Source organism: Oryctolagus cuniculus, chromosome 1 (assembly GCF_051225735.1).
Source record: "Oryctolagus cuniculus isolate XC-2025 breed Fujian yellow rabbit chromosome 1, ASM5122573v1, whole genome shotgun sequence".
NCBI classification, from domain to species: domain Eukaryota; kingdom Metazoa; phylum Chordata; class Mammalia; order Lagomorpha; family Leporidae; genus Oryctolagus; species Oryctolagus cuniculus.
In genome coordinates this window covers 105,506,998-105,520,840 of record NC_142867.1, presented here as the reverse complement: position 1 = coordinate 105,520,840, position 13,843 = coordinate 105,506,998, and the positions used below count along the sequence as shown (strand labels likewise).

The 13,843-nt window shown below is 59.3% G+C and overlaps 1 protein-coding gene across 3 annotated transcripts in view; it reads left to right on the top strand.

The window, feature by feature from the left end:
* DRD2 (dopamine receptor D2) overlaps positions 1-13,039 on the top strand; it is a 59,124-nt gene extending 46,085 nt beyond the window's left edge. For 2 of the 3 annotated variants that reach the window (XM_089312737.1, XM_051849221.3), the window contains exons 2-8: positions 2,367-2,682; positions 5,240-5,349; positions 6,298-6,434; positions 7,442-7,632; positions 8,483-8,569; positions 10,048-10,375; positions 11,875-13,039. In XM_089312737.1, the coding sequence (XP_089168863.1) occupies positions 2,398-2,682; positions 5,240-5,349; positions 6,298-6,434; positions 7,442-7,632; positions 8,483-8,569; positions 10,048-10,375; positions 11,875-12,068 (1,332 nt within the window). In that variant the 5' untranslated portion in view covers positions 2,367-2,397 and the 3' untranslated portion in view covers positions 12,069-13,039. The remainder of the gene's footprint in view (positions 1-2,366; positions 2,683-5,239; positions 5,350-6,297; positions 6,435-7,441; positions 7,633-8,482; positions 8,570-10,047; positions 10,376-11,874) is intronic. The other variant, XM_051849227.3, reaches the window with a different exon arrangement.
* The last annotated feature ends 804 nt before the right edge of the window (positions 13,040-13,843 follow it).

Genomic DNA, 13,843 nt, shown 5'->3' with positions numbered 1-13,843 from the left:
GTTCAGTAGAGGCCGATTGAGTAAAATAAATGTCAGAGGCAGCCCGGGCTCTGGAATCAATACATACATATGGGCCTCCTGCTGTGTGCGCCCAGTGGGAAGAGGGACGCGTTGGCTCTGTGGAACATGGCGTCGATAGGACACAGAGCTGCGCGAGCTGACAACAGCGGGGCTTGCCGCACGCCGGCGTTCCACGACTTGGCTCCTGCAATTAGGCGTTTGCTTTCCCCTGAGACTCCGGAGTGAAGGTGCCGGGTAGGATGTCAGCCCTGCTCCTCTGCTGGGTGTGTCAGGCAGAGATGAGGGGGCAGGGGCAGGCAAAACCCCTGGCCCTGCTCCCTGATTTGCATATGGAAATGTGTTTGTCCAGAGTGGTGGAAGTTGCTGGCTTTTGAGTCCCTTTGAAGGGCAGAGTTCCTGGCATCAGAGTGCTTTGTGCAAGAGGCCTTGTATTGCTGATGGGTTGGATTCCACTGTGTGGAACAGGACCGCTTGTTAGCAGGAGAGCCGGCCCTCTGAGTGTTGCTGTGCGCGTTTCAGCCTCCACCAAGCAAGCTCACGGATGCCAGGTTCCTCCCAGGTCTCCTCCTGGGCCCCTCCGCCCCTTTCTCTTTGAGCGTTGCCACCACCAGCCTCCTGGAGCCCAAGGCAGAAATCTGACTTCTTCCCCGTGCCTTTCCTCCTCCACCACAGCCACCCAAGGACCAAGTTCCGTGACCCTGACTCCCAGGCAGTCTCCAGGGTCTGAACACAGCTCTCCATCTTCATCCCCACTGCCTGCATTCTGGCGACTGTTGTCTCTGACCTCAGCTGCAGCCATAGCTTCACTCAGTCTCCTCCATGGCACGGCAGCCAGGGACCTGTCTAGGATGTCCATCCAGTGGTCAGTCCTCCATGCCCAACCTTTCAGAGGCTCCCAAGCTAGCAAAGCCCAGGCTGGCCCGTGGATGTCCCTTCAGATTCACTTTCCCAGCCTCACGGCCGTGCCTATGTTTTCAGTGTGGCGTGGTTACTCGCTGTGTGGGACCGTGTTGTGTTCCTGCGGTTGCTCTGTGAGCTCCTCCTCCTCCATTTCAGGTGACACCTCCTGGAGGACTTCACCCGCCGGCGGGAGGTGCTGGTTCCTCAGGCTTCTCACTGCATTTGTTACTTGCATCTTTTAAAAAGATTTTATTTATTTATTTGAGAGGTGGAGTTACAGAGAGGCAGAGAGAGAGAGAGAGGTCTTCCATCCTCTGGTTCACTCCCCAGATGGTCCCAATGGCCGGAGCTGAGCCAATCCAGAGCCAGGAGACTCAAGCCTCTTCAGGTCTCCCACACGGGTGCAGGGCCCAAGCACCTGGGCCATCCTCCACTGCTCTCCCAGGCCACATGGGAGAGGGGAAGAGGAGCAGTCAGGACAGGAACTGGCGCCCATATGGGACTCCGCAGGCGGAGGCTTAGCCCACCACGCCACAACGCCAGCCCTGCTTGTGTTTCTGCTGCTGCCTCCCAGCAGGTGCACTGCTTCCACTCTGGGCCCCTCCTATCCATTCTCCGCACTGCAGCCAGAATCGACTCTCTCAAAGGCAAAGCCCATCATGGGCGTCACTACCACCCTTAATAGCAAGTCAAACTCCTGGCACGACCTTGCCTGTTACACCCTCCCAGGACCTACTCCTGCCAAGCCCCTCTACGTTTCAGCAGTCCCGAATCTCTTTCAAGCCCTCTACCAAGACACCTGCCCTCTAACTCTGCCTTGCATTTGCTGCTTCCTGAGTCTAGACCCTTCCCCCTGGCTCCCAGCTCTGTACCTGGCTGATTCCTACACATCCCTCAGGGGTCTGTTGAAGTCACTTCCTCCAGAAAGCCTTCCTTGAATACCTAAACTAGGCCGCGCATCTCCCCACCCACTCTCTTTCCAATTCCCTGCCACTGCCAGATTTCACTGTTTGATTAATTGGCTACTGCTCTTCTAGAATGTATATTTATAAAGTTCCTGCCTGTGTGTCTAGAACTATCATAGCAGATACGTACAGAATCGAGAGTGAGTGAATGAACGTCTCCTCCTGTTTGGCCACCAGAAGCTCCAAGTCCTAGCTAACTTAGAGTGTGTAGTGCGTGGGTCCTGCTTAGCGTGGCCAACAAATGACGGAGTGGTCAGCTCTCCTCAAGCTCGCCTATTTTGTTGTTCGTTAAAAATGCGTTATTTGTTAGAAGAAGGAGAGCTGGCCCTACAACTGGTGGTTGTAAAGCTTGGAATCCTGAGGTTGGAGAGTTTTCGCTGCTGCCTGCCCAGGGCTGGGTCCCACGCCAGGGCCCTCCTTGGGAGGCAGCGTGCGTTGGAGGCGCCCATGCTCATGCCTGTGTCCGCTTCTCCTGGCCAGAGCCTGGCCATCCAGTGGCCCCGCCGCCCCGATGGATCCCCTCAATCTGTCCTGGTACGATGAGGATCTGGAGAGGCAGAACTGGAGCCGGCCCTTGAACGGGTCAGAAGGAAGAGGGGACAGGCCCCACTACAACTACTACGCCATGCTGCTCACGCTGCTCATCTTCGTCATCGTCTTCGGCAACGTGCTCGTGTGCATGGCCGTGTCCCGCGAGAAGGCGCTGCAGACCACCACCAACTACCTGATCGTCAGCCTTGCCGTGGCCGACCTCCTCGTCGCCACGCTCGTCATGCCCTGGGTTGTCTACCTGGAGGTAGGTCTGGGCCCCACCTCCTGCTCCAGGACAGCCTGGACCCCCGCTGAGGGGCCTGGTGCTTCCCCAGGTCCTCTCCCTGCCCCCTCTCTGGGCTCCATTTTTCTCTTTATGTGATACACTGTCTCCTTAAACACCCTAGCTACCATTTCTAGAGTGCTAGGTGTTAAGTCCTTCATAGACAGCATTTTCCTGTGCAGTCCCTGGAGCAGCTCCGAGCAGCTGATGAGCCAGGTAGCCAGAGGCGTTAGGTGCCCTCTCCTGCATCACACAGCGGCCAGGGCCAGCTGGGTCTGTGTGGCCCTGGAGCTGGGCTCTAGGTCCCACTGGAAATGGGAATAGCTGGTGAGGATCACCAAGGGGAGGGCACGTTTGTGTCCCGAGGCCTGAAACCTTCACTCCTTTCCCCCCTGCTCAACACAGGGGCTGCCACTCTGTGCTCCCCTAAGCCCCTTCCCCCCCTCCAGCCTATTCCAGAGCCACAGGGCAAAGGCTGCTGTGCTTTGGGCTATAGCCCTCTCTGCTCGGCTCCTCCGTGCACTGGGAATCGGGGCGCAGACAGGCCCTGCCTGGCTAGGCACCATGCCAGGAACGTCGGCATATGGGCCCCACCAAGTGTTCGTCCCGGGACTCAGTGCCACTGCCCTCACTTTTCAGAGCAGGACACAGAGCCGCCTTCCTCCCCGAGGATGTGGTGCCCAAGGGGCAAGCCTCACATCCGGCTCTGCTGCACACGTGCTGCTGGGTTCCCACATCTGTGGATTCAGAGTAAGCAGCCCGTTCCTGCGGGAGTTTTCAGCACAGTAAATGCCCCTGTCCACTGCATTCCTGCAGAGTGCACGTGTTCTTCTGTTCTTGGGGGCAGCTGCTTCCGGGACCACAGACGCCCCCAGGTAAGGCTCGAGGCGGGCTGTTGTGGGGAAGCCCTCTGAAGGCAGGGCTGTGTCTGGATTGTGCACAGCTGTACCCGAGCGTGGCACATGGAAGTGTTTGCAGGCAAGGACGGTGCGCGGAGGGAGGCAGATACCCAGACCTGAGCATGAAAGCAATCCTAAGGGCGATTTTCGGGGCAGGTAGGCCTGGGCCCTGCTCAGGGGCCCCCAAAAGGGATACCAGGGAAGCCCCTTCTGTGCCCTCCACCCAACCAACATTGTATTTAGCCCTGCGGCCGGCCGCACTATGACTCGCAGTGGGCGCTGCCAGGTTGCAGCCACTCAGAGGGGCCCTCTGGCTCCTCGCTGTCCTATGGGGAGAAGCCAGTGATGCAGTTCCCTGCCCAGACTCTGTCCTCAGGGGTTGGCCAGGCTGCTTTGGGAATGTGTGCCTGTATCAACAGCAGGTATGGGTGTGTAGGCGTGTGTGGGGGAGTAGGGGTGAGAGAGAGAGAGAGAGAGCTGAGGCTAGGGGGTACATCCTATTCTTGCCAGGAGCTGGGCTCCTCATTTCCTGGCACTCCGAGGATGGCTGGTGGCCACTCCTGTCCCTAGCCATTGTGTGTTCCTAAAGCTGCAGCCCAGCTCCGGGTGCTACAAGGAGCAGCCATTTCTCCCCTGCTTCTTGGGGAGTCGCCATCTTCACAACTGTTCTTAACAGAGAATGTTGGGGGCCCTGACTCTGTGTCCCACATGATGGGGCTTCCCTGGCTTTCCCAGAATCCAAGCCAGTGCAGGACCAGAAGCTGAGCCAAAAGGCCCTGGGCAGGTCCCTGCCCTCCCCTGAGGCTGAGCTGGCTCGTGGGTGAAATGGGCATCCTACAGTGACACCTGGGGCTGATGTATGGAGGTGTGCCTGGGTGATGACACGGGGAGATCCGTGCCACTGAGCAACTGAGTTGTGCTGCTTCCAGTGCCCCTAGGAATGAGAGCCACAGAGGAAGCACCAGGCTTGGGGCAGAGGCAGAAGCAAAGATGTGGGGAAAGCCCTGGCCACAGCCTGTATTGAGCTTTCCAAGGGGAACTCAAGGCAGGGTGTGCTAAGCAGTTCAGGACCGGCTTGTCCAAGTCATTCTGGCATGGGCCCTTGCTGGCCAGTCCCTGGCCCTGGGGTGATGTGGCACAGGAAGTAGTAGCGTAGGATATGAGAGTTAGATAAGTGACAGTGGGTTTGCAATTGAGTCGTGCTGTCATGTAAGCTGCTTGGTGTATTCCGGAATTAGCCAGCTTTGGGAAGGGCAGTCTCTCCCTGGGTCTGTGAGCCCTCCCCCCCCCCCCCCCCCGATACCAGAGCATCAGGAGCACAGAAAACATCACTAACGTAGTTGTCCAGTGACAGACGCACGCCAACTAGACAGAAACAATCTGAGAGATCACGTGCGGCCCAGAGGTGAGCTGCTCACTTCAGGCTGCAGGTCTTAGCACACACAGTGGCTTCGTGTGTCGGGAGAGGAGAGGCCTCTCCTCCCCACTGCTGTCCCCCTCTCATCTAGGCCCCGGCTGGAAACCCACGAGCCTCCCACAGCTGTCCTTGAGCCTGTGCTTGACCTGGACAGGAGGACCTGTAACAGGACCTAAACTGCTGCCCCCTCTTGCTGTCACCTACTGCGCTGCTTTCTCCCCAGGTGGTGGGCGAGTGGAAATTCAGCAGGGTTCACTGTGACATCTTCGTCACGCTGGATGTCATGATGTGCACAGCAAGCATCCTGAACCTGTGTGCCATCAGCATCGACAGGTGAGCGCAGCCTGGGGAAGAAGTGACCCCGGCCACTCAGTGTTGCAGCTGTGCTGTCTGTCCTTAGGCCAGCCTCTGGCTGTGGTGCTGCCTGACTGGCTGTGTGCATGTGCATCTGTTTGTGTACATGCACGTATACAGTAGTGTGTGCTCTTGACTCCCTAAAGAGAGGCCACGTATGCACAGTGAGGCTACCGGAAATACCCAGACAATACCCAATGCAAAAGAAAAAGCCCTGGCTAAAGTCTTGGGTCCATCGCCTCCTACATACATGGCCTTGGGCGGGCTGGGGAAGTTCTCAGAACTCCCGATTTCCTCCTCTAGAAACCAATGACTGTGACAGCTGCTGTCCGAAGCTGTAGCAATGGGTTATGTTCCACGCTGGGCACCTGGCCAAGGGGGCTCAAGCCGTGCCCACCTGGCTAAGCTGAACCCTTGGAGCCTTTTGCTGATTTGCACAGATCTGCCATGTGGGCTCCCAGGGGCTCGTGAGGTTCTTAGATGGGTGAATCAGTGAATGGCTGAGGAGGGTTTGAGGGAGGATTGGCAACAGCTGCCATGTTGGGACTTACACCTTGTCCTGGGGAGCCTAGTTACCACCGTATCAACAAACACTTCCACCACCCGTGAGCCCAGCACAGGTGCAAAGACTCAGGCAGGACTGCCCCCCGCCCCCAAAAGCCTAAAATCCAAGTGGGAGAATTAGAATAATAGTCATGATGCAGGAGTACAGAGCAGCTGGCCAGTTCCCAGGTGCTTCATTGGGCATCACCAACTGCCCTTGCCTGCCGAGTTTGGGAAAGGAGGGAGGGTTGAGCTGGAGGGCCAGGCACGTTCCTGGAGGTGGGTCTCCTGTCCAGCCACAAGGAGCAGGGGCATCTCCGGTGCACACTGTGGAGCGAGGGGTCCCTGGGCCTGCACCCCTGACTCAGGGCCCCACCCTTGCAGGTACACAGCTGTGGCCATGCCTATGCTGTACAACACACGCTACAGCTCTAAGCGCCGAGTCACCGTCATGATCGCTATCGTTTGGGTCCTGTCCCTCACCATCTCCTGTCCGCTGCTCTTTGGCCTCAACAAAACGGGTGAGTCCTGCCTTCATCTGCCTGGAATTGGTGGCCCCGGGCCTTTGCCTCTGCAAAAGCTGGAGGGGCCCGAGTCTGTGGATGGAGGCCCAATGGGAGCCCATTTGCCACCTGGACGGAGGCCAGGCTGGGTCTCCTGAGCCAAACCCAACTCAGAGTTGTTGCAGGTTGGGCCAGAGAGAAGCCAACAGCCTGGGGCACAGTGGTGTTGGACGAAGAATGGGGATAATGGTTCAGGAGGATGTCTGGCCATTTTCAACTTTGCTTATTCAATTGAAACAAGCTAGACAGGCTCACACACTGAATATGTGTGTGTGTGTGTGTGTGTGTGTGTGTGCGTGCACGCACACACGCTGAGGCCAAGCCAGGCCTGGGCTGCTGGGAAATTTGGAAACAAGTGGAGGTGAGCCGACCACATCCCATTCCTGGGAGGCACAGCCAGAGCACCTCAGACAGCAGAGACACAAAGCACCTGTCACTGTGGAAATTCCTCTCGTCGGGGAAATGAGAGCAGTGCAGGTGCGCCTTGGGACAGTGGGGGACATTGTGCCTTGACAGCACATGGCTGGAATCCCAAGAGGTGGACCCAGGGCTGAATACGCTTCAGCTGACCTGGGAAGGCCCTGAGCCAGAGGACAGACCTCTGGTAGACCTGAAGGGCACAGGGAAATGGGATGCAGGAACACACGTTGAGTTCAGCCAACAGGACCAAGCTAGTTTGTTCCTGAAACTGAGAGGCGGCAGGCCTCTGCCCAACAGACAGGAAAGGCGAAAGTCAGGGTTTTCTGTCCCTGGAGTAATTTTCCTGTGTCGTTGCTTCTGGATCCCGTGGTCCCACTGGTGTGCCTAGAGCTAGAGGCACTAATGACCCAGTCCTGAGGAACAGTCCCGTTAGCTTCCCGGCCTGCTTTGGGCACACGCGCGTGTTTGACGTCCAGGCACTCGTGAGCACGGAGTCACCTCCTGCTGATGCCTGCCCCCGGCTGGCCGGGCTCTCCCTCCCGCAGACCAGAATGAGTGCATCATCGCCAACCCCGCCTTCGTGGTCTACTCCTCCATCGTCTCCTTCTATGTGCCCTTCATCGTCACCCTGCTCGTCTACATCAAGATCTACATCGTCCTGCGCAAGCGCCGTAAGAGGGTCAACACCAAGCGCAGCAGCCGAGCCTTCAGGGCCAACCTGAGGGCCCCGCTCAAGGTCCTGCCGCCCTCCCCCCAGCCCTCCCCAAGCCCTAGAACGGAGGGGGCGTGTCGCGTGCGCAGGTTGGGGCTGGGACATGGCTGACCCAGGGCTGGAACTCAGCGGAGGGGCAGGTGGGGTCCCTGGGGGTGCCAGCTCCAGGAGAAGTCTGTGCTCGGGATTTTTGCCACTGCAAGCGGCAGCTCCTGCTGGGCCCCTTCTTCTCTCCCTCTTGCCCCAGCCTCTCCTTCCTGGCTCTGCCCTCTCCCTCTCTTCCCCTCTCCCTCCTCCATCCTGGCTCCCTTGCCTGCCACGCTCTCTGCCTGCCTCTCCAAGTACCCCTGTTCCTGGCACCCACTCCTTTCCCACTTCTCTTTTCTGCTCCTCTCTCATCACCCCCCTCGCACGCCTTGTGACTTCTCCCCTCCTCTCCGCCCTCCCCGAGGACGACAGCATGGGGGTAAGGAGGGAGCTTTGGGTTAGACACGTCAGGTTCACATCCTGCCGCTGCCACTCTTCTTTTTGTTGCTGAGTAGCCTTGGGCAAGTTGCTTGCCTTCTCTGAGCCTCAGTTTTGTCATCTGTTCCCTGGGCATCGCAATGCCGACCTCACGGAGTGGTCTTGAGAATTCGATGTGAGCGTGCCTGGCCTGGTACCAGCCCCGAGCAGGCGCACATCCAAACCACAGCCTCTTGTCCCTTGTCTGTGGCCCAGCTCCTGCCTCTGGCCCCTGCCCTCCTGATCTCCTAGCCCCTGTTCCTGGCCCGAGTTCTCCATGGCCTATCCCGCCTTGGGTTTCTGTCCCCCGCCTCCCACAGCCCTGTCCCCTCCCCACCTCGTGTGACCCGTGTGCTGGCTCACTCCACAGGGCAACTGTACCCACCCCGAGGACAGGACACTCGGCACGGTTATTATGAAGTCTAATGGGAGTTTCCCAGTGAACAGGCGGCGAGTGGTAAGTGTGCAGGCCAGGGACCCAGAGCCAGCTCTGTCCCCCGCCAGGGCCAGGACTCAGACCTCAGCACCTCCCACATCCCCTCCTCTGCCTCGGTCAAGGGCAGATTCACCAAGCATACCTCCATTCTGTAAGGCACAGTAGGTGCCCAAGCCCAGGCAGATGGTTGGGAGAGGGGACACTGCCAGCCTAAAACAAAAATATAATAACAGCTTCTCTCATTCCTCTGACACCTGCCGTGTTCCCATTATCTCATCGAATCCTCACCAAGGCCCCTGGAAGGCTCATCTTGTTGTTCCCATCAATCTCCGTTCACTGAAGTGGCGGCCGAGGCTCAGAGAGGCACAGTAACTGGCCCAAGCCTGGACAGTTAGTGAGAGAGTGCGTGCTTGAGCCCAGACCTACGTGACCCCACAACCCTGCCCATTTCCTTTTCCCCGGCAGGTGCTGCCGTACAGACAGGCAGGTTCTGGGGCTGGAGGCTGGGAACCGGGGGAGGCTGGAGTGGAGCAGCTGTGGCGGGTGGGTGTGAGGCACACCCTGGAAGCAGCACCCAGAGGCACCGTATGACAGCGAACCCCCAAGCTTTGCTGGGTCCTGGTAGCACCAGGGTCCAAGCAGTAGGTGTTCCATCACCTATCAGGAGTAGGAACCTTTATTCTGCCAAGGGTCATTTGGATATTTGTAACATCATTCGCGGCCACACAACTTTATCAACTTTAAAATGAGCCTGCTGTAGCCACTGAATTTCTGGTCCTGCCTGTGGCTGCCTTGACAAGGCCAGACCAAATGACATTACAGGCTTTATATGACGTTCCCCATGCAGCCCAGGTGGACAGGGAGCCAGGGGCCCCAGGGGCCATACATGAAGTCAGGCCAGGTGTCTAGGCTGAACTCCAGCTCAGGCTGAGACCTCTAGGGGCACAAGCAGGAGAGCCTTGGGAAGACGCTGGAGGAGTGGAGTGAGCCATGCCAGGGCCCTCCAGGACAGACCAACGAGGGGGACACAGGGTCTCAGGGGCCAGTCCCCCAGCACCTGGTTGGGTCCCACCAGGCAAATACGGAGCGCTGTGCATTCGCTGGTGCAGGCAGGAGCTCTGGGCCCCAGGTTTCAGTGGGGCAGGAAGAGGCAGAGGCAGCGTGGATGTCCTCTGTGCTGTTAGAACAGGAGTCAGGTGTATGTCCCTGGCAGCCAGCTTGGCACCTGCTCTTAGCTGGTGCTCAGGTAAGGAAGGAGACGTGCTTGGGTACCAGGTCCCCTCGGAATGCCGGCAGGTGTAGAAGCTGCCTGGAGGCTGCTCTGGGAGAGACAACCCCGCAGGGATGATCCCCACCTTCCAGTGCTCACCCACTTGGCCTCCACGGCGAGGTGACCTTGCGGTGTTTGCAGGAGTCTCCAGAGGGGGAGAGGGATGGCTGGGCGGCTGACGCCTGGGCACTTGCCTGGCTTTACCCAGAGCTCTCTGCTCCTGGTGCAGGAGGCTGCCCGCCGAGCCCAGGAGCTGGAAATGGAGATGCTGTCCAGCACCAGCCCACCCGAGAGGACCCGGTACAGCCCCATCCCGCCCAGCCACCACCAGCTGACCCTCCCTGACCCGTCCCACCACGGCCTCCACAGCACCCCCGACAGCCCTGCCAAACCGGAGAAGAATGGGCACGCCAAAGACCACCCCAAGATTGCCAAGATCTTTGAGATCCAGACCATGCCCAATGGCAAAACGCGGACCTCGCTCAAGACCATGAGCCGCAGAAAGCTCTCCCAGCAGAAGGAGAAGAAAGCCACCCAGATGCTCGCCATCGTTCTCGGTGAGTCAGCCGGGGGCCGCCCTGGCTGGGGTGAGAACCGGCGGCTGCTGGTCCTACTTGCTGCCACGCCCTTCCTGACCGTGGCTGGGAGGTCGTGGGCTCAGTGCTTTCAGAGGGACAGCCAAAGCCGCGGGTGAACAGGCAGCTGGGTTAGGGAGGTTGTGTAGTTGTACTCATTTTACAGACGGGCAAACTGAGGTGCAGAGGGATTCCGTGTCCCCAGGCAGGTCACCTTCCCTCTCTAGTCTCTCTGTCCGTAGGGTAAATTACTTCTCAGGGTTGTTGTGTCGTCAGAGGCTTAGTGAAAACATTTTATCAACCAGAGAGCAGTGCACATAGGTCAGTGTTGTTACTACTGATTGTTTTGGGGAATTAGGAAATTCAGTTCATTTGCACTCAGTCCAGATACTGTAGGACCAGAGAAGTGGTCCCTGATCTAAATGAGGGAGCAGCCCTGTTCACCAGGCAACTTTTGAAGAAAAGCCTAGAAAACCACATAATAAAGGTAAAACGTCAAGGAGTGGACTGATGTGGGTGGCTGGGGAGGGAGGGACCAGTGTGACGGCCTTCCCGACAGCACCCATGATCCCCTGGGCTCACCCAGCCGCCCTGGCATGAGAGGGGGCAGGTGTCTCGTCCTCATTTTGTGCACGAGGGCACGTGGTCCCAGCATGATCACGTGGCGGGCACGTGGCAGAGTGGGATTAGTGGGCTGTGCTCTGTGGGTCTGCTTCCCCCAGGCTCGCCTGCACAGGTGCCTCCTGTGCCTCCATGCCGAGCGTGTCACCCGAGCAGATCTTGGGGATCTTGGGGAAAGCGCAGCTGAGTCAGACGAGCAGAGCAGGAGGGAGGTCGGGGTGCAGTGTGGGGGAGGGCGTGGTCCCGAGGCAGGGGCGTGCAAGGGCGCACCCACTGAGGCCGGGGAAATGGAGGAAAGGCCAGAGCACAAACTGGGCCATCTGGGGACCCAGACAGACTGGAGTCCTTCATTGCTGCAGGGCAGAGGGACCTTGGGTGTGTGGCAGAGCCGTGGGCAGCCCCACTTCCCCCCGTGCGCCATGAGGACACTGTGAGAGCCAAGCGAGAGGGGTGTTCCGTGCTCCCTTTCCCCAGGAGTGAGCGTCGTGCTGCCGGGACCCATGCCCTTCCCTGTTAGCTTAGGAGGAAGACAGGGCTCTCAAGGCAGCCAGGACGCCAAGCGGGTGTTCCCACGTCTGCTGGCTGACTTGGGTGAGAGCGGGCGCCTGTAGGATTCGTTTTCAAACCCCCAGTCCTTCCTTAGGAGGCAGGTCTCATTGTACCCATCAGACAGCCCAGGAAACAAAGGCTGATGGAGGTGATGGGACCGTGTCCTGCAGCTGGATGTCAGAGGCAGGTGTAGAATCCAGGACCGGGACCCCCCTTGCCCGTCTCGTGGTGCTCCCGCAGCTGCAGCCGGCAGCCCTGGTGCCTGGGGCGGGCCTGGGGACCAGCCTGACCCTGCCCTCCCCCGCCCCCAGGCGTGTTCATCATCTGCTGGCTGCCCTTCTTCATCACCCACATCCTGAACATACACTGTGACTGCAACATCCCGCCCGTCCTGTACAGCGCCTTCACGTGGCTGGGCTACGTCAACAGCGCCGTGAACCCCATCATCTACACCACCTTCAACATCGAGTTCCGCAAGGCCTTCATGAAGATCCTACACTGCTGATCCTGCGCCCGCCTGCCCGGCAGCCTGCTCCCCCTGCCCAGGCTGCCAGGCCTCTTCCCTCCCCGCCGTGGGCAGGAAGGCCAGGGGTAGGCTCAGCCTTCTCCCCATCCCGGCAGGCCCTGCAGTGTTAGCTTGGCTCCGTGCCCCTCTCTGCCCACATGGCCCCCACCCTGCCAGGTAGGGCGAGGGGGCTGGGCCCCTGGCACAGGGGCAGCTCTTGGCATCCTCCTACCACCGGTCCCCTGTTTCCTCGGCACCAAAGATGCAGCCATCTTCCTTGGCCTTCTCTGGGACTCCGGGGTCGCCGGGACGAGAGGCAGGGCTGCAGGGCTGCAGGGCTGAGTGCTGTGTGTTATAGGGCCCAGCCTGGTCTGTGCAGGAGCAGGCGGTGGGGAGACATGGACAGCTCACGCCCCACAAGGCGTACTCTGGGGAAGCAAGAGCTCTGCCAAGGCTCCAGGCAGCAGGAACCCTAGGGAAGCCCAAGCTGAAATCAAGTCCCTGCCCCACCCCCTCGTAGCTGCCCTCACCTCGAGGGGCCCCACAAGGGTCTGTGGGGAGAGGAGCTCCTACTGATGCTCTCTGCTACCCACTGACAGCCCTCAGAAACCCCCCTTCCCACAGCAAATGCAGGGCAACTTGGGGCAGGCAGGGACTTGGACCTGGGACCCACGTGAGGGCCTGGGCTGGCGGCGTCTGAGGTTCACGGGGCTCCTGCCACACGCTGATGCAAAACCACTCTCCTCCTGTGGCCCTTCCGGTTCCTTCTGGCCTCTTCTCTCCCCTTCCCTTCCCTTCCACTGCCTCTGCCTTAGAGGAGCCCACGGCTAAGAGGCTGCTGAACACATTTGGCCTGGCCTGGCCCTGCCCTGAGGGAGGAGGAGGGGAGGCTGCAGCTTGGGGGGGAGCCCCGGGCCCCAGACTCTGTAACATCACTACACATGCACCAAACGAATAAAACTTGGACCAGAGTCGCTCTCGACAGGGGTGCAGGGGCCGTGCTGCCGCATCCTCAGCGTTCAGGCGTGGCCAGGTTCCTGTGTGCGGCAGGTGTCCCTGCGTCTCCAGGCCTCAGTGCTTCTGAAGGGCCAGTCCTTTGCCTCTCTGCCCCACCAGGCAGAGGTGGAAAAAGTAGCCCTGCAAGTGCCACTTTCCTGTGCCGGCTTTGTCCCTGTCGCGTCTTCTGTCTGCCGTCAGACCCCTTTGCTCTGGGGCCAGCTGGGGGAAGCAGGTGAGGCTGAGCGCTGTGGCCTGGGCAGCTCTTTCTGCTCTTGGCCTCCTGGCCACTCAGCAGCTGCAAGCCTCCTGGGCTCCAACGTGGAAGTGCCCAGACGGCAAGACTTGGGCTTTGTAAAGATGAAACATCAGTCGTCCACCTGGCGAAGCAGCGCCACTCCTGCCACCTTGAGAACAGCAGTGGTGACAAACAAGGTGGCGGCTCCCACGGGCTCAGGCTGCGGAGAGCTGTCAGGGCATAATTTGCATGCTAAATACAGTATTTTTAGCACTGGAGTTTGGAGCACTTAACTTGCCCTGAACATTTAATTATGGACTTTGATCTTCCCCCTGAACCTGAGTATAGCTCAAAGCTCGGGGAGAGGTTCCTGTCCCCAGAAGCACCCTGATTTCAGAAGGTGGGCAAAACAGGCCCCTCGTTTAGCTCGGGCCAGGGGGAGGGGCGGTAACCCAGTGACCGCCTCTGGCAGAGACCTCAGACCTCTAAGGGGACTCGAACTCCCAGGGCCTTCTCAGTTGGTGGTGCCCAACCTATAAGC